Consider the following 19,947-nt stretch of genomic DNA (forward strand, 5'->3'; position numbering starts at 1 on the left):
TGGACTTTGCCTGGTATTTTGCATAATGAAAACGTAAGAAAAAGAGAAATTGCTGAAATGTTTTTTATTAAGAAAAATAATAAAACGCTATTAATTTACAAAAAGATACCGACAATCTAAGTAATATTTACGACAAAATAATAAAGGTCGTTTAGTCTCCAATAGCTCCTCTAAGAGTCTTGACGTGTTGTCAAACCGACACTATGTTCGTTCTTGACATCTTAAAATTATAATTTTATTTTTATTTTTACAAGTATGTTTCGCTTCTTTTTATCATTTTGTAATATTGTTAGTAAAGTAATTTTGTTTTTTATTGTATTAATCTCTGTCTATATATCCAGGTCACTTGATAAGGACTCGAAGAAGGGTCGAAACGTTGTGATTGAATAAATAATATTTGCCAGTACGGTCGAGAGAAGATTCTTACCTTTATTAAATATTTTATTTACAGCTAAAAAATATATCTTTTTAGTAATAACAAATATAACTTACTGTCTTATCTGTCACTCTTTATAAGGGGCCAATAACTGTCATAGTTTCCATAACCACAAAACAATAATTGGCCGAGTGGCCAATTACTGTTGTAAAACGTCAATCATTTGTTACTCGTTAGTATAGTATAATTTTTAAAATATCTAGGTTATTTTCACCGATATGAATTTTTTTTACAAAATTTAAACTTTATTAATGTATGTATATCACGAAAACAAAAATTATATGTCATAAAAACATTAAAAAATTTGCAAATTGTTGGTTCTACTCTTACGGTTTTTTGATTGAATAGCGACAATTTTCAAGTATGTTACCAAAATCATTTTAATCATTATTTATATAAATTGCAATATATAGAAAATAATTAAATATTAATTGTATTTGAAGCAGAAAAATGTATTAAATATTTTTTATTTATAATTGAAAACATTTTAATAGTATTTTCTTATAATCTTTATTTTTTTTAATGTGGCCAATCATTGTAGAATTTTGGCCAATCACTATACTACCGATATATTTACCTCTACCGATTGAACAAAGTGATGCAGACTAAAAATACCCAAAAGCATTATAGTCAAGGATTCATACTTTACAACGGTACACTACATTTAATTAAAATTATTTATTTTGTTATTAAAAACCCGCATCGAAAAAGGTGACGATTTCGCCCCGGTCTCACCTAGATATAAGATACTTTTTAAATTATATTTTATCATAATAATGGTAATATGCACAAAATGTATTAAATAATTCTTTTATCTTTATTGATATTTTTGTTTATATTAATTACGACTTTATTCGTTAATCTTAACACGTGAAAAATGCTTCAAAGATATTATCACTCAAACAATTTCGCCATGATACTAAAATTTGACCAATGTTTAATAATCGCTCAACCGGTGTTGATGACGATATGTTGATAATTTGCAGTTTTAATCTTTTAAAAATTTAAAGAATTGGGATATTCAAAAAAATATGTGCAAATGTATCTGAAAAAAGCAATTTAGATACCATGTTTTGTATCTAGATACAGATATAGATACTTCAATTCGAATATATCTTATATGAGGGAACGGTCGAAACTGACCCTCACCAATTTTAATGAATTTGGAATATGTTTTAGAGCATTGAAAAATATTAGATTTGTATTTTTTTAGCTACGTATCTCGACATTTAGGGGGTAAATCACCCCCTTGAAAAAAATCAGTTTTTTTATTTTTGAGATAATACCGTCGAAACGGTTAGAGATATTAAAAAATGTTACCAATAAAAGTTATATGGTTTTTAATGGTCTTCAAAGTAGTGCAATCAAAAATTTTTAATTTTTTTGAATTCTCCCCTCCCCACCTATAATTTTGAAAAAAATTTTTTATAACAATTCTGAAAGTCTATTTAATATCAAATCTAACCATATATAATAAAGTTGTATTCCGACAACACAATTTTCAGAAAAAAAGTTAAAAATATCATTATACGCGCTCCATTCGTATCTAGCCAAACGCTCGCTACTCGTGATGACCGTCTTCCCTCGTAATCTCACAGAAAGTCGAAAATGAATTATTGATAAAAAATTTATATATTACAATTTATGTATGTATATTGTATTTAATAATTAATAATTATATAAATATTTAATAATTAAATCTATAATAATTTATATATTTATAAACATAAAAATTTATAAAAAGTAATTAAAATTTATAAATTAAAACTTTTATTTTTTATATATTTAAATATTATGAAACAATTCTGTAGCATAAATAATTTACATATATGTAAATTAAGAATGAGTAAATATGTTTCAAGTAAAAAAAGTAGAGCCAATCAAGGAAAATCAACAAGAAAAATCTCTTTGTACAAAACATTTGTTTCACAATCATCATGTTTGTAATCAATATAAACCATAAATATGTTTACATATATGTATATGAATCTTATATCTTTGGTGTAAAATTTTATAATGTACAATGTATTTCATATATACTTATACAAAATTTAATATAATGATATAATTTATAACAGCTCTTTAAAAATTAATATATATATATATAAAAGGCAATAAGAGCTAATTAAGTTCTGTTATTAATATTTATTTGTGGAAAAAAATTTTTACCATAAAATATTAGACAAAAAAGTTTTTCAACCTTTTTCAGCGCATCATTTAAAATTAAAGATTAATAGAAATTAACAATAAATTATTCATAACTGTCAATATACTAAAACTATACAGAAACAGAGTTATTCGCATAAAACTATGGCAAGATATTTTTTTTTTTTTTTTTAATTAAATTAACGCATTTTTTAAAAGCATGAGCATTTTTATATATTCTATTCCTCGAATCATCATTTAATGTAATTGTCGCGACACAGATCTCTCGCTAATTGTTCGGTTAGGAAGTCGGTTGCGAATCTCGATAACAGCAATTGTTAATATGTCTATAAAATCATTATATACGAAAAATTAACATTGAAAGATAAGTAAATTAATAAAAATGGACTTATAGTTAAATCGAGTAAGATGTTATATTGTGACGTGGAGGCTTAGATGTTGATAGCTCGAGGTAACAATAACGTATGATTTTTAACTCTCAGAGAGACGACCGCACAACTGAGAAAATAGTTAGTTGTTTATGTTTTTTAACTTTCAAATCTTTGGTAGTCTATGTATAATGTCGTCATAAATTACTGGCAAGCCATCAATATCTGTTTTTAAATTGAGATTGTTATTTTGCCTTTTTATAAATATCATCTCTGAAATTAATCTTTTATTATATTGTGCTTCTTTATCAAGTATTTTTACATCGCCCCAACAAAATTCATGATTATGTTCTAATCTATGGTCAGTGATTACCGATTTTTTTACATTTCTGTGTATATTAGATCGATGTTCAGATATTCTAATAGATAATTTCCTACTAGTCTGACCAACATACGATGCATTACTATCTTTACAGTCTATCTTAAGGTGCGTTTTCGTTGCTGCTACCAGGCTACAAGCGGTTGGTTCGTGTTTGAAGACATGACGTCACTAATAGTAACCAAGATTAAAAACGTCTCGAGCAGGCAGTGCGCAAACGTGTTAGCGTGGTTGCTATACACAATGGATCCTGAGAGGTTATATATGATATTAAGTATGATGGAAATGATGATTGATGATGAATTATCACCTATTATTAATATGTGTCAGTTACAACCCACAAGCAGAATTGCCCTTTTCTTTCTAAAGGATAGAATAAATCATTTCAAAATAGGAATAATTGCTAACAAAGTGGGTGACCCATTACATTGTTCAAGATTTTCATAAACAGTTTAGGTATAATAAGCACAAATCAGCTTTGTTACTGCCACATTTCTTATTCATCATGCTGTCGATGTTATTTTTGACATTCATTGACTTGTTAGATTAAGTGAATTCTATCTAAATTTGTCTTTCTTGACAGGATGATGAAGAGCACATATTGGGCTCTTATAGACACAGTTCGACCTTACTACCCTGTCAAGTGCTAGAGAGGTGATGCACCTTTGGTAACAATTGAGAAAGCTGTCCTGATGACATTGTGTTATCTGGGGAAGCATATGCCTTTGTCTGATATAGGTGATCGATTTGCTGTGGCTCAAAGCACAGTCTTTAAGGAGGCCAAAACTATCATTTATATACCGTGTGATCTTAGAGATACATTTATTGTTTGGCCCAAAGAGAGCGAGTGTGTGATACTGAGCAGGCAATTTAAGGATCGTGTAGGATTTCCTGATGAGCACTCTGTATGGCTTGGCTATTTTACTTTGAAATTTTTTTCTAAAGACAATGTTCCTCATGCAGAAGCTTTGTCATGCCTTATTGTCTCTTGCCATTTTTTCAGGTGTCATAGGAGCTATCGATGGTTGCCACATTAAAGGTGTACCTCCAACAAACCAGCATTCTAGTTACATATCGTACATGCAACTACTCTATCACACTTCAAGGTGGGATTTTATGAAAAGTGTATTTTTGCCATTAAAATCATAATCTCTCTTATAGTAATATCAGCTTTTCATTTTATAGGAATTTGTACTGCAACAAAAATATTTACAAATGTATCGATTGGAACATCTGGTTCTCGTAATGATGCCCACGTTATGAAGTACTCTAGCGTTTACCGAACGATAATGCGAGATGAAATGGAATCCATGTTTTTTAATAGCAATTATCATTTGATAGGTGATAAGGCCTACCCTAACAGGATGTGGTGCATGGCACCTTTCAAGTAAGTTGAACGTTTTTGCATTCAAATATGTGTTGTTATATTTTACCATGTGAATAGCATCCTAATGCTCTTTCCTTGAATAGGGATTTTGGGAATCTTACTCCAAGACAAAGAACATACAACTATCATCATAGTTCAACCCGCATTGTAATAGAGCACACATTTGGTCTTATGAAGGGCAGATGGAAGCGTTTGATGAAAGTCAATACAGAAATTGCCAAAGTCAGTGACATTGTACTAGCCATCTGTGTTTTGCACAATTTTTGTTATCTACACAATGATGAAGTGATTAAGAAAATGATTCAAGATAAAAGACGCATGCCTAACCAACATGTTTCCAACAATTATATAGACGAAGTCAGCAAAATACAAGGCGCAGAGAAACGCAATAGAATTGTACATTTGTTCTGAAAACTTTATTTGTAAGTCTTACTGTGATAAATGAAAAATATTATAGGAATATCTGGAATAAACTATTATATTGTCTAACTATTATATTGTCTTTATTTCTCATTTCCATCTCATAGAGTACATATTTGCAAATTTAAATGTTTGGCAAAACTACATTAAATAATGAATATAGAAAGTATGTAAAAAAAAAGAATAACATTGTCTTATATTCTTATATTCCCTATTGTCTTATACATATTTTATAACAAAGAAGATACTCAAAATAAAATTTTACTCAGATGGAAATACTGAGTGCAAAACACAACACAATAAAAACATTTTAAATAAGCACAATTATTGAAGAATAAAATAAATATTAATTTAGAACAAAACTAATAGATATACATTGGCACCAAAAGATACATATTACACAAATCTGGGCTTTTTGCAGTTCCTTACATACTACGAAATGACTAAGACACTTTGGCAATGACAGGTAAGTACATAAAACTAGAATCTTTCTGTAATACTTCTTAACTTACAGTAAGTAGTATAAATATAATTCTAACTTAAGTAAAATAAAACTATAATAATCTAACTTAAAATAAAATAATGTAACACTTTAGTATAAGTACATGAAATTTGAGGTAGTTTAAATAAAATATTAATATAAGTACTAAGTAATCCTCTGTATTGATATAAATCATATATAGAGAGACATCCAAAGTAATAAAAGTATATTTGAAATGTGTTCGAAATTCATTTTCAAAGACTTTAAAAGTTGTTTCAAACATATTTCAAATATTTTTTTGCTACTTGGGATATTCTCATAAAAAGATAATAAAGAGGTAACTATTATTTATCACATATGGAACATATCACATTTAATGCTTGTGTTAATCAATGTTAGCTACCTATTTGTAAATTACAATGTTTTTTAATTAGTAGTTTTATTTGAGCTTGTGTTGTGGCTCAACATATTGGTAATGATATTGAGAAAAGCTTTCTTAGTATCATTTGAATCTTGCATTAGTTTCATTAAACTTTCATTTTGCTTACGGCGTTCCTCAGCCTCATTTTTCAGAAAATCCAGGATGCAGGTGTTATCAATCCTAGGTTTCTTTGACTTCGTGGATGACTTTACATGAATGAATGGGCTTCCATCGTTTTCATTTGATGATGCATTTTCAGACTCAGTATTACAAATCCTTATGTTCGTTTGTTTTGAAGAATTTGGAGCATTCGGAATCGTCGCTGGTTGCTCTTTAGAGGTAATGAGTGTAGGTGATACCTCTCTAGACAATGAATCAAGCAAACGTACTGGTTTTGCTTTGTGTTTCCCTTTAATAATGTCAAATACCTCATCATAAAATGCTGGTTTCTTTCCTTTTCCGTTACCAAAACTGCCAGCACCAGCATTCTGTAAAAAGTGCATCACAGCACTTTCAAGGTTGCGCCACTTCTGCGAGCAAACAGATCCTTCATCTCTTGTTCCAAAATTATACTTTTCTTTTAGTTCTACACCAATTTTTTCCCAAATCTTCTTCTTCACAGTTTTCTTATCGTTTAATATCATCTGAATGTCCTTACGTCCCACAATTTCAATTAGGTCATGTATGGCTGCAATATCCAGTAGTGATGGTTTAGATTCTTCATTTCGACATCTTTGATTTCGCTACGCGATTTCCCTTCCAAAAACAAGAATCGAATCACCGACCGATATTGCTCTTTTTCCATTTTTCTAAAATCCGCGGACACGCCCGCTTCCACACGCGGTCAAAACAAAACTACGAGTCCGATTCGGCTGAAATTTTGACAGTAGCCGTCTACGAGAATGTACTACACAATAGTAAAACTCTCTTGCGATACTGGCACCATCGGGCGATGAGGCTAAGTACTTATCGGACTGCCCTCGTATTACGTATTTTAAAGCTTTCACTAGAGCTCTCTGTAGTATTGGAATCGTCTATTATTGTAAAAGGTTCACAGGAATTAGCAGACTTAAATCGTTGGATTACGGAATCATCTAGGGAAAAAAAAATAAATAATCCACCTGAAAAAAGAAAAGTAGAAGTAAAACACAAAGATGCATTAAATATATAGAGAAATTCAAGTAGTTAGTATATAGCTCATTCCGAAAAACAAACGGGTAAAAATTAAAATATCAACTAAAATAAAATTGGCTTATTATATAGCAGGATTAGCTCTCAGCAAATATTTTATTTCAAAACATTTATTAAAATATGACACAAAGACGTAGGTAAGCTTCATGAAAGATAAATTTAATTAACTAACATAACCCCTACAGAACTCACAATGCAAGTATACTTACTTGAAACATGATGGAAAAACATTTGGCCATCAATAGAATGCACGTCACCATCAGCGCGCACGAGGAGGAAATGCTCGTTTAAAGTGAGCCCCGTAATGTCCATTTTTGTTTTTACACCATGGATTTACCTCACGGTTGTATACATCGTGTATACGATCGTGTCAACACTCTACAATTGATTTCGCGCCAAACAACCTACCACAACCGCGCTATCATCCTCAGGACCATGGCAGCGCGGTAGCAGCTACCGCAACCAACCAGGTTGCATCGATGACGTCACAACCAGAAACGAAAACGGTCGTGTTTGTTTCTGGTCGCTTGTGGTAGGGAAACGAAAACGCACCTTAATATATAACATTGGTATTTGAACACTTAGGAATAGGATCTTTATGTACTTTAATATATTTATTCAATTTGTTAAGACTATAAAAAGAGAGTTTAACATTCATATCTTTAATAATGTTTCTATATTGTTCAGTAAGTGTCGGTAAGAATGGGATACAGAAATACGAGACCTTTAAATTTTGGTCATTCTTGTTTGTAAGACTATTCCGTTTTTCTATTAAATGTTTTAGTCTTTGGTTCATTGTGTCAAAAATCAATTTCAAAGGATAGTTATTTTCGAGTAATATTTGGATTACTAACTCTAAATTTTCTTTGTGAAATTCTAGGTTTGATAATAAGAAGGCTCGATCCACCAACCCCATTATCGTACCTCGTTTTTGACTCATAGGGTGTTGAGAAAGGAAGTTCAGATATCTACCAGAAAACGTTTTTTTATGATACCAATCATATATGATGTTGTTATTTACAGTTTAACAATAATAGAACAAAAGAGATTGCAGAGGGAAATAAGAAATTTTTTGTCATCCCCTATATTAATAACATCTCTGAAACAGTGGCATCGACAATTAAAAAATCAGATTTTAGAGTGGGGTACCGTTGTCTAAATAATATTAACAAATTTATTAGAGTTCACAAGGACAAAAACGTGCATAATAATAATAATAATGTCGTCTACAAAATTAATTGTAAAAACTGTGAAGCTTCGTATGTTGGGCAAACCAAAAGAAAATTACGTACTAGACTAAAAAAGCATATAAATAACATTAAATTTGATTCTTCCAAGCATTCAGTGGTCTCTGAACATATTGTAGATAAAAAACATGCTTTTGATTCGGATAACGTTAAAATACTTGATATTGAATCTAACTATTATAAAAGACTTATCTCGAAGATGATACACGTAACGGAACAAAAGCATGGTATAAATAATAATACAGACACCGAATTGCTCAACAACGCTTATTTTGACATTCTAGAAGAAATAGCGAATTTTTAGACTTATTAAAATGTTTATGTTTTGCGACTTGACACCTATTTATTTAACTTTTTAAATGACTAGACATCAGTCAAGTACTAAGTTCAACAACAATTAAAGGCATTGTCATCTCAATTTATTCGGAACAATTGTAAGCAACAAGTAACTAATTTTTAATTTTTAATTTTTACATATACATAAGTGGATTTCTATTTTATAATATAAAATTTTTAAATTCAGTTTATAATAACAAATATTAAATAACTTGGAGAGGATGGACACGATCATTGCCAGACTGATAGCCTTTCGCCGATTAACGATGAGTGATTGGTTTGAAGTAATGTTTAAGTGCCACTCCGAGGTTTTAATAATAATTTTAAAATATTTATTGATTAGCCGGATGAATTATTTTAATTCGATTTCTGCTTCTAATTGGGACTTTTCGTGTTGAACTATTTTTAATAATTTCAATTTATTGTTAATGTATTTTGCCTTTTAATTTTGACTTAATTATCTAATTTATTTTGACTTTGTATTGCGACTTTTTATTAGAATTGTTATTTATTTTTTAATTTATTATTATTGTTTTATTGCGCACTGAAGAAGACTAAGTATAGTTCAAAACGTTTGTAATTGGTTTTTTAAATTAAAATTTTTCTAAGTTTTATAATAATTTTTTATTGCTCGTTTCACATGGCCTCGTAATATTTAATAAGTTATCATTGTGTATTTATTAATATAGTATGTATTATTTAAATAGATTAATATATTATTTAAATACTAAAGTTGCACATTATTCCGCGGATTATTATTATTATTATTATTTTTGTGTTAAAGAAACGCGGAACGTGTTTATTTTATTTTCCCGAATTAAACGATTATTTTTTTTCTTAATAAAATGTCTTGTTAAATAACGCATTTTATTTTTCGGTGTGTTGATACGTTTTGAATTTGGTAAAGTTTGCGCGTTATCGGTGGTCCTAACATCCGTACACGTTCCTGTGAGAGACCGCTCAGTAGCAGCGGCGCACCTGACCAATGATTGAGGATCGATATAAGGCGGCGGGACCTCTGTCTCCAGCTAATTCGGCGACAGTCTTAGCATCAGTGAGCTTCAAACGAGTTAGTGATTCCCCAGCCTCGTGTCTGTATTGACGAATCTTTCTCTAGATTCTATAAATTCAAGATTTATTACAGTGATCACTCAGTGTGGGAATTAGTACGTTTTATTCCTAACCAGAGTAACTAACGTGCCTTCGGGCACGTGCTTTCGGGCTATAAACGGACCTTCGGGCTATAACGTGACACATGTGTCGAATCATACGATACGTCTGATACGTCTCTACTCGAAAACGGGAGACGATTATCATAATATTACGGGGCCCCGGCAGTAACAGAAGAGTTACTGATACATACGATTTAGTTGCACATGAGCGCAACGTAACCAAAAGGTTACATATACGATATACGTCCATTCGCGCTTACGCGCATTCTAACGCACACATACCGCATTTACACGAATTTACGCTATATACACCACGCGCGCTCGGTACCAAGAACGTCCGCTAGGCACCGCACGCCGAGATACTTTTCCGTAGGCGAAAAACCTCCCACGGGAAATATAAGTACGGACCCCTGCGGAGACAATATCGAGAAAGTTTTAGCGCATTTTTTGCTGAAGAGATCTCCGGTGCCTCGACGCCTACTTCCCCCACAAGGATCGGACGACCAACAACGACGGCAAACAAAGAGAACTTTCCTCCTCCTGGAGGAGAAGAGATCATCGCCCGACGACGTACTCGGCCAACGCCTCTGCATCTCTTGGCGAGGAAAAGCTCCGGCGCTCCAAGCCAGGACCTCGGCGCACTCTCGCCTTTGCTTGGCGCCTTTTCGCCTACATCGGGCACACCTTCGCCTCGTGGCGTTTTGCCTTCTTCTGGCGCTCCACGCCCTCAGGTTGGCGCACCCTCACCATCGTCCTGGCGTTTCCTTGCCTCCGTCTGGCGCTCCACGTCTCTCCTCCGGCGTTCCACGCCACGACACAGGCGTCCTCCGCCCAAGCTCCGGCGATCCTCGCCTAAATCCCGGCGCTCCACGCCATTCTTCAGGCGCTCTCCGCCATATACAAGGCGACTCCCGCCAAGGATCCGGCGCTTCCCGCCTAGACTCCGGCGCAACCTCGCCGACACTTGCCGTTTCACGCCACGTCTCCGGCGCTCCACGCCACGTCTCTGGCGCTCCACGCCACGATTCCGGCGCAACTTCGCCGACGCCCGGCGCTACACGCCGCGGCCTTATAGGGCCTACACCTCCCAGGAGAAAACTACTCCTCCTGGACGACGTGCCGCAACCCAGGCCTCGATCCGACACCTGGCGCCCCAAGAAGCCTGACGCCAAACACCCACGTAAGGAAGCCGCTTCTGACAACAAGCGTCGCTGAATCTTGCCAGCAAGACCAAAGCCGCGGGAGGCACCACGAAGAGCGTCCCTTCAATCTCCGGTTCCTGATACAACTATATCAGAACCGAAGTTGGAGCTCCACCCATCGTCGACGATCAGCCTCTCGTCAGACAACGGAAGTCCCAGGCGACCCAGGACCCCGAGGTGCCTGACATCCTCAAGAAGGACAGAACCGACGACCAGGTCCGTCAAGACCCAGACGGAGGAGTGGCCTACCACATGGACACAGAAGTTGGCCACCCAGACGGAGGAGACCAGCCAGAAGAGGACCCAGGACATGAGCACGCAGACGCGTAAACGCGGAGGCCGTCGAAAATACGTGCCCTTGGACTACTTGCAAAGAAACTTACATACTTCCACTTGTACATAAAATAAATCTTTATAATATGTAATCTAAACATGTGAATCATTAGCGGACCTTGCGACACCCTTACGTCCTTACTCTCCTACGAAAGCGAATTGTAGTAAGTATCCTACAAACTGGTGACCCCAACATGATCATGGAGAGGGACGAGCAGATCGCACGCCTCGCGCCTCCGTTCTGGTCGGAAGAGCCGGAATTATGGTTCGCACAGATGGAGAGTCAGTTCACTCTCGCAGGAGTCACTCAGGATTCCACAAAATATTCGTACGTCCTAAGTCACATCGAGACTCGACACGCCCGTGAAATCCGCGACATCGTAACACAACCCCCAGCGGAAGGGAAGTACGACACGGTCAAAAGAGCGCTAATTCAGCGTCTGACTGCCATCCAAGAGCAGCGCATTCGCCAGCTGCTGGAACACGAAGAACTCGGCGACCGGAAACCTTCACAGTTTTTAGGGCACCTGCAAACGCTAGCCGGGAATAATATCCCGGAGCAACTCCTACGTACTCTGGTTAGGGAGATTACCACAGCAAGCGCAGATTATCCTCGCAACTCGCAATGATGACAGGTTGGAGGATGTCGCTGCACAGGCCGATCGGATACTAGAAGTTGCCGGCCGTACAACAGTCGCAGCGGCCTCGACAACGTCCTTTTTACTGGAAGATCAGTTAAAAGCTCTGACGCGACAGGTAGAAAAGCTGACGGCGCAGGCACAGGAGCGACGCAGTCGTTCGAGAAGCCAATCCAGAAATCGAGTCAACAAACATCGATCCTCCAGTCGGTCACAAAAGCAAACCGAAACTGACGAGAGTCAGTGTTTTTATCACCAACGATTCGAGGAAAAGGCCAAGAAATGTCGCCAACCCTGCACCTACAAGAAGGAAAACTAAGAGAGCAGTCGTTGATGGCGGCCAGCGACCCGGACCCTAAACCCTGCCGACTGATAGTAACGGATAGGAAAACAAAAAAATGCAATATCTAATAGATACTGGATCGGACGTTAGCGTCTACCCGCGCAAAATGGTAAAAGGCGCCCTGTGGACAGACACTTACCAACTGTTCGCAGCCAACGGATCCACTATCCGCACGTACGAACAAATAACCCTGGAACCAGATTTCAATCTGAGAAAAAAGTTCCTATGGAGATTTATAATAGCAGAAGTCACGTAACCGATAGTTGGCGCCGACTTCTTATCTTATTTTCACCTGCTATCAGACCTACGAAGAGGACGCCTGATTGACGGAAAAACAGGACTCTTCACGAAGAAAACACGAAGCACGACGCAAGGAGAAGACGTCAGAGCAATTACAGACAATGTGGACTATCACAGCCTGCTAAACGAATTTCCAAGCATAGTGAAACCAACAAGGGTCAGGAACGAGAAATCGCACGAGACGATGCATCACATACAAACGACACCGGGACCGCCCGAAGGATGCCGACCCCACCGGCTGGCACCTGACAAATTAAAAGCCGCGAAAGCCGAATTTGACCTTCTACTGCAGGTAGGGATAATTCAACTCAAAGAGTCCCTGGGCCGCACCCCTACATATGGCGCCCAAAAAGGGAGATTCTTGGCGCCCATGTGGGAATTATCGAAAACTAAACGCACGAACCGTACCGGATCGATACCCTATTCCTCACATAGAAGATTTTACGCAAAATCTCCAAGAAAAAGAGATCTTCTCAACGATAGATTTGGTGAGGGCATACAACCAAATCCCGATCCACCCCGAAGACATACCGAAGACAGTCATCACGACCCCATTTGGAATGTTCGAATACAAATACATGCCGTTCGGTCTGCGCAACGCGGCGCAAACGTTCCAACGCTTTATCAACGAGGTATTGCATGGCCTAGAATTTTGTTATGCATCGACAATATATTAGTGGCATCCAAAACAATAGAGGAACACCAAGTACACCTGAAAAAACTATTCCAACGATTGAGCGACTACAAACTTATAGTAGAGCTACCTTACGAGGGGTCCTACAAAATAATAAAAAGAGGAGAAAAAGTATATACTCTACGAAGAAACAGCAAAGATATACACGTCTCGACAGACAGGATAAAACCCGCATACATCCTCCAGAAAGACAACGACGAAATAAAACAAGAGCCGATTCGACAAGAACGATCAACGGAAGTACAGACACGTAGCGGGCGAGTTTCCCGACCATCAGTCCGTTTCCAACTCTCGTAACCTTTATACAGCGAAGGGGGTCCTGTGGCGATTGTATAATCCCACGAAATATTTACGGCGCCTGGCGCGCGGCCGCTGCGCGGCGCACGCCGAGTACCTCGCCCGTGAGTGAGATACACGCGGGCCGCTATATATCATACACCGCGCGCGCTCGGTACCAAGAACGTCCACTAGGCACCGCACGCCGAGATACTTTTCCGTAGGCGAAAAGCCTCCCACGGGAAATATAAGTACGGCCCCCTGCGGAGACAATATCGAGAAAGTTTTAGCGCATTTTTCACTGAAGAGATCTCCAGTGCCTCGATGCCTACTTCCCCCACAAGGATCGGACGACCAACAACGACGGCAAACAAGGAGAATTTTCCTCCTCCTGGAGAAGAAGAGATCATCGCCCGACGACGGACTCGGCCAACGCCTCTGCATCTCCTGGCGAGGAAAAGGTCCGGCTCTCCAAGCCAGGACCTCGGCGCATTCTCGCCTTCGCTTGGCGCCTTTTCCTTTTCTTTTCCTTTTCCTTTTCTACAGAATTATGAATTCTTATTCTGTAATCAAGAAATATGAGACTATATAGATTCCCAGCTAGCAAAATGATACAAACTTTGCACAAAGATTGCGGCAAACTCGAGCAGGCCTTTGTAGCAAAATTGCAACAAGGTGTGTCCGCATTAAGCTGAGCTTTTGCTGGCAAGGTTTGTCACAACAGCCTGACGCAAAATTCACGTAAATAACAGAGCAAGCTTTGCCGTGCGCGTCATGATAGCAAATTTGTGGCAAGAATAGGGCAAGGTTTGATCTGGCACTATAAGACGCAAAATTCACGCAAATAACAAAGCAAACCTTGCCGTGCACGATGTGATAGCAAATTTGTGGCAAGAACAGGGCAAAGTTTGCTCTGACACAATGAGACGCAAAATTCACGCAAATAACAAAGCAAACCTTGCTGTGCATGACTTTAATAGCAAATTATAGCAAGAACAAAGCAAAGGTTGTCGTAACAGTGCGGATTGTAATTAATATAATAATTTAATGAATTAATGAGCTCATTAAAAAGATTTTAATTAATAGTATATTAAATTTTATATAAATAGATAAAAATAATTAAATTTTCTTTATATTTTATTATTATTATTAATATTAATAAAAAATATATAGAATTTTAATTATTTTTATATTTATTTATTTATATAAAATTTAATTAATGCTATTAAAGTCCTTCTAATGAACTCATTATTTTATTATTAATTACAATCCGCACTGTTAAAACCTTTGCTCTGTTCTTGCTACAAATTTGCTTATATATTTGATTATATCAAATTTAATTAATACTATATATTAATCTCTCTAAATAGAGGGATAATACTTAAGCAATTTTTTTAAAGTTTCTATTATCAAAAATGTTTTATATTTATTTCCATATATTTATCTTCAAATTTTTATTTTTAAAAAATCGGATATCTATAATTTATAATCATATATATAAAGACATAAGCGTTTTATATGTATATATAGACCGCTATTTAATTAGTATATATATCACTGCTCAATCCTGAAAAACTCGATCAATCGGCGTCACGAAAGGAACTGACCGAAGCTACCTTTTCTTTCGCTATTATAATGATATTACATATATCGTACGACGAGTTTGTCAAACGTAGCAATTGGTTAACGAATAGAGAATTTCTAAAGTTTCTATCTAATATTCAATCGTTACGTTCGACCACTATCATTTTGTAGTATGAATGTAATATCGGCCTTAGACAATTGTGCTTTGCTTCACGCGTATTTAGACGGCGGGAAGATTGACACCATCTATTGCAGAATTATATAATGACCTTAAAGGTGCGTACAGACTTACAAGAGAACATCGTAACGTAAAACCGTCGCGTAACACCGACGAAATGCATGGACAATACCCCGTAACGCTTAAATGTTTGGTGCGAGGTACTGTCCATACATTGCGTCGATGTCACGCAACGGCGTTACGTTACAATGTTCTGTTGCAAGTCTGTACGCACCTTAATATAATCAACATAGTTAATTTAAAATCTTGAGCCTTAGAATTATTTGTAACATGTTTAGATTTTTAATCTCTTTTCAAATATAATAATTATAGACAAATATAAATATATTATCTATATAAATATAAATATACTGTCTGTAGATATATATTTGTCTATAATTATTATATTTGAAAAGAGATTAAAAATTTAAACATGACAAATGACTGTAGTATCAAGATTTTAAATTAACTATATATGTTAATTATATTAAAGCCATTATAATTCTGCAATAAATAGTATCAATTTTCCCGCCGCCTAAATACGCGTGAAGTAACGCATTATTGTCTAATAGCGAAAAAAAAGATGTTCTGTCAGTTCATCTGCGACATCTGATTGATTGAGTTTTTCAGGCCTTAACGGTGATATATCTAATTATTGAATAACGGAAACGATTTTTATTTCTTGACGATGTTATTGGACGCTGAGCCAAGTTGAACACCATTAATTTCGTCTTGGGAGTTCTCAACTAATAATAACAGCAACACCTGAAATATACAATATATACAATAGTACGAATATATCTAATACTATATTGTCCGTAAAAGAAACTTTATTGTCTGTCCGAAAAGAATCAGCAACGTGAAAGGAAGCAGCATTATCCAACTGTTTGTGCGTAACAGGATCTTGTGAAACATTTGAATGTAAAGTATTTTTAATTTCCAAAGTAATTCGCCTTCGTTGTCTCGCAGACAACCGGTGGAAAGATTTACGCGAAACAGAATATTTAACTGATTTCATACTTGCCTGAAAAATCTTCTAATCCTCTGCGATACCTTGCGGCACTTAGAACTTGGAAGCTCGTCTCAAAAATGTGGGAAGCTTCTAGAATTATAACCTCTGTGATAACCTTGCGGCACGTATGGTAGCACTCACGGTGGTTGAATTTAGAAGAACGCGGGAACAGTGCTGGAGGTTACAGGACAAAAATTCGCGCAAACGTAGTAACGCGCATTAAAAGCGCGCAAACGTATGTGACACATGACTACGCCATGCACGGCAAGGTTTGCTCTGTTATTTGCGTAAATTTTGCGTCTCATCATGCCAGAACAAATCTTTGCTCTATTTTTGCCACAAATTTGTTATCACGCCATGCACAGCAAGGTTTGCTCTGTTATTTGCATGAATATTGCGTCTTATCGTATCAGAGTTAACTTTGCTCTATTTTTTTCGTAAATTGTTTGTTATACCGTGCATGGCAAGATTTGCTCTGTTTTTGTCACAAATTTGCTTTATATCGTGTATCACAAGATTTGCTATTATTGACGTAAAGTTTGTATTTCACCATGATACCATCATTTGCTCTCTTCTATAAGTAAAATTTACGAACAAACTTTTCTCTGTTAATTGCAGCATCATATAACGAAAAGTTTTGCCGTTAATTTGTTCGAAATATTTAGACAAGACAAAGCAAGGCAAATGTTTGCCAGAAAATTGTTGTTAAAATTAAAGCAAACTTTGCCGAAAAGCTTTAACGAAACGTGATTTTATCACTCTTGGCTAGCTGGGTTAATAAATCTTTCTCCTGTACCAATTAAAGTATTAATATTAACAAAGGGCGACGCGTTCTAATTTTAGGTAAAAAACATCCGTATAGCCAATAAATCGATTTATAGTTTATTTAACCTCATATTTTGTCGATAAGAAAGGAAAAAAACAACCGACTTCTCAAGTCACTTCAGCATCCCCTTAAAATGTTTGAAAACATATATTTGCAAAGCATAACTTCAGAGAACCGCTTAAATGGATTGGCGGTCACATGAATCTGTATACGGATTTAACGCCGTCTGTTGAAGAAGTTTTAGATTAATTATCTAAAATTTAAGGATGTAAAAATCTCTGAAGTCACCAGATGATAATTAAAAATGGTAGTAATTTAATCAACCAACTCTGGCTATTTAATGATCTTTATTTAATATTCACGACGTTTCGGCCATGGGTTTCGGCCCTTATCAAGTGCTACAAATTATAATAATGACAATTATTAGAAAATTAAAAAATTAATTAAAAAGTAACTAAGTAACAATAAATATTTCCACAAATTAATATGTAACCTACCTAAAACACAACTTTCTATATAGAAACTTAATTTCTGATCTTAAAATGTAACATGATATAATGTGAAACAATTAACTATATTATTGTGTCGGTTTCAAGCTCTTTATATACTCATTACTTACAGAAGAGGATTGTTAATTGTAACCAGCAGCTTATATTTTTACTACGATGCAGGACATACGACATTCTACCACTACACATCGATAATTTAAGAAATGGAATAAGTTTATATAGCAGCAACATGTGTCGAAGGTTGGAATGTAATTTTAAACATTATAAATTTAGATTATTGAGACTCGAGATAAAGGATATTAACGTTCACTTGAAATATTTACATAAAAGAATAGCATATATCGAGCGTAGACTTTTTGACTCTTTACCTCGACAGTTACTCACGAATTTTACTGAACTTAATAGGGAGAGAATTTTGGTTTTTAAAAGTATGACAAAAAACAAATTAATTAATAAATTCAATGCATTGCTACGTAAGAATAATGTAGTCGTGAATCCTTTTATTAATATGGACAAATCCAAATGGATCAGTAATCTCAGTAATAAAGTGATACCGGATAAAGTACTTGATTTGTTAAGCCTTGGTGATAATTTCGGTTTATCAGTACAACAAGGTGTTGGGAGGGATCGTGTTAATACCGCACTTGAGATAGTTAAAAGTCTAGATGTGAGTATTGACAGGATTCCTTCTAACTTACGTGAAACAACTAGGATTTCGGTAGCTAATTCTATCAGGAATTTTTTAACTACACAAAGGCATACTAATTTTATAGACAAGTATATTTTCAGATGTTTTTCTGAGTCAAAAACATTTCTAAAGGATAACGACGATATTATTGTTACTAAGGCTGACAAAGGACAAACGACGGTGATCCTTAATAAAATTGACTATATGGAAAAAATGGAAGTTTTATTAAATGACAAATCGATTTACAGAAAAATCAATAAAAATCCTGTTAAAAAATTAACTAATAAAATGCATTCTCTCATCAAGTCTTGGCTCGATAATGAATTGATAGACATGACTACTTATAATTATTTAAACGTAACTAACGGGAACTTATCACGATGTTACAAGTTACCGAAAATCCACAAAATCGATTGTCCATTGCGAATTATAGTGTCTTCATTATGTAGTCCGTTGTATAATCTTTCTAACTACATCCATAATATACTTGTTAATTCGATTAAGAAACCGGGATCTTTTGTTAAGGATGGTTGGTCCTTTGTCGAGAGTATTAGGAATAGGGTGATTACTGACGACGAATTACTAGTGTCATTAGACGTTACCTCCCTGTTTACGAATATTCCGAAAGAGTTAGTAATCAGCGGCGTAAAAAAGCGTTGGATAGACATTTCAACCAATACGAAATTCAATCTTTCCCAATTTTTATATGTGATTGAGTTTATATTAGACTCTACTAGTTTTGTTTTTAATAGACAGTATTATGAACAGATTTTTGGCAGTCTTATGGGGTCTCCTCTCTCACCCATATTAGTGGATATCGTAATGGATGATTTAGAGACTAATTGCCTAGAAAGATTGAGTTTTAAAACCTCGTTGTTCTGCAGATATGTGGATGATATTTTCACAATTATCCCATGCGAGAATGTTGATGAAATTTTGTCTGTTTTTAATGATTACCATCCTAGATTAAAATTTACTCATGAAATTGAAAGTAACGACTCGATTAATTTTTTGAACACTACTGTGATGAGAAAGAATATTCTATTAACTAATTGGTTTATGAAACCCACTTGTTCGAGTAGATATATCAATTATTATTCAAACCATCCCTTTAAATACAAAAAGAATATTTACAAAAAGAAATTTTAGTCTGGTCGATCATGCGATTTTATTATCGGACGACAGTTTTCATCTAGCAAACATCGCTAAAGTTAAATCGATACTGATGAACAATGGTTTTCCGTCGAATGTGGTTAATAAGTTTGTAAAAAATAGGCTAAAATTACTTGAGACACGAAATAACGACGATCGCAATGTTGAC

At 35.4% G+C, this 19,947-nt stretch overlaps 2 protein-coding genes and 1 long non-coding RNA gene across 3 annotated transcripts; 1 reads left to right on the forward strand and 2 right to left on the reverse strand.

Annotated features, from left to right (window-relative positions):
* Window positions 1-6,013: 6,013 nt before the first annotated feature.
* LOC114933666 (uncharacterized) lies at window positions 6,014-7,467 on the reverse strand. Its single transcript, XM_085484714.1, has 2 exons — window positions 7,459-7,467; window positions 6,014-6,801 (listed from the first exon to the last, which is right to left on the reverse strand). Exons 1-2 carry the CDS (start codon window positions 7,465-7,467, stop codon window positions 6,064-6,066), a joined length of 747 nt encoding a protein of 248 aa, XP_085340840.1. The 3' UTR covers window positions 6,014-6,063.
* A 5,159-nt stretch (window positions 7,468-12,626) lies between these two features.
* LOC146725078 (uncharacterized) lies at window positions 12,627-13,811 on the forward strand. The gene is made up of 2 exons (XM_085484723.1): window positions 12,627-12,772; window positions 12,833-13,811. The coding sequence occupies exons 1-2, from the start codon at window positions 12,627-12,629 to the stop codon at window positions 13,809-13,811; spliced, it is 1,125 nt and encodes a 374-aa protein (XP_085340849.1).
* Window positions 13,812-16,130: 2,319 nt separating this feature from the next.
* On the reverse strand, window positions 16,131-17,267 carry LOC146725079 (uncharacterized). The gene is made up of 2 exons (XR_014925120.1): window positions 16,616-17,267; window positions 16,131-16,356 (listed from the first exon to the last, which is right to left on the reverse strand). It is a non-coding gene; the product is annotated as an uncharacterized LOC146725079 (long non-coding RNA).
* Window positions 17,268-19,947: the final 2,680 nt, after the last annotated feature.

The sequence above is a fragment of the Nylanderia fulva genome, unplaced genomic scaffold (genome assembly GCF_048542155.1).
Source record: "Nylanderia fulva isolate GAGA-0341 unplaced genomic scaffold, ASM4854215v1 Scaffold105, whole genome shotgun sequence".
In the NCBI taxonomy this organism is placed as follows: Eukaryota; Metazoa; Arthropoda; class Insecta; order Hymenoptera; family Formicidae; genus Nylanderia; species Nylanderia fulva.

What these genes read in the sequence shown, in the direction of transcription:
- LOC146725078 (XM_085484723.1), top strand. Translation starts at nt 12,627, where the DNA reads ATGGTAAAAGGCGCCCTGTGGACAGACACTTACCAACTGTTCGCAGCC. An exon ending in TTTATAATAGCAGAAGTCAC is followed by an intron (nt 12,773 to 12,832) that starts GTAACCGATAGT and finishes AGACCTACGAAG; the next exon opens with AGGACGCCTGATTGACGGAA.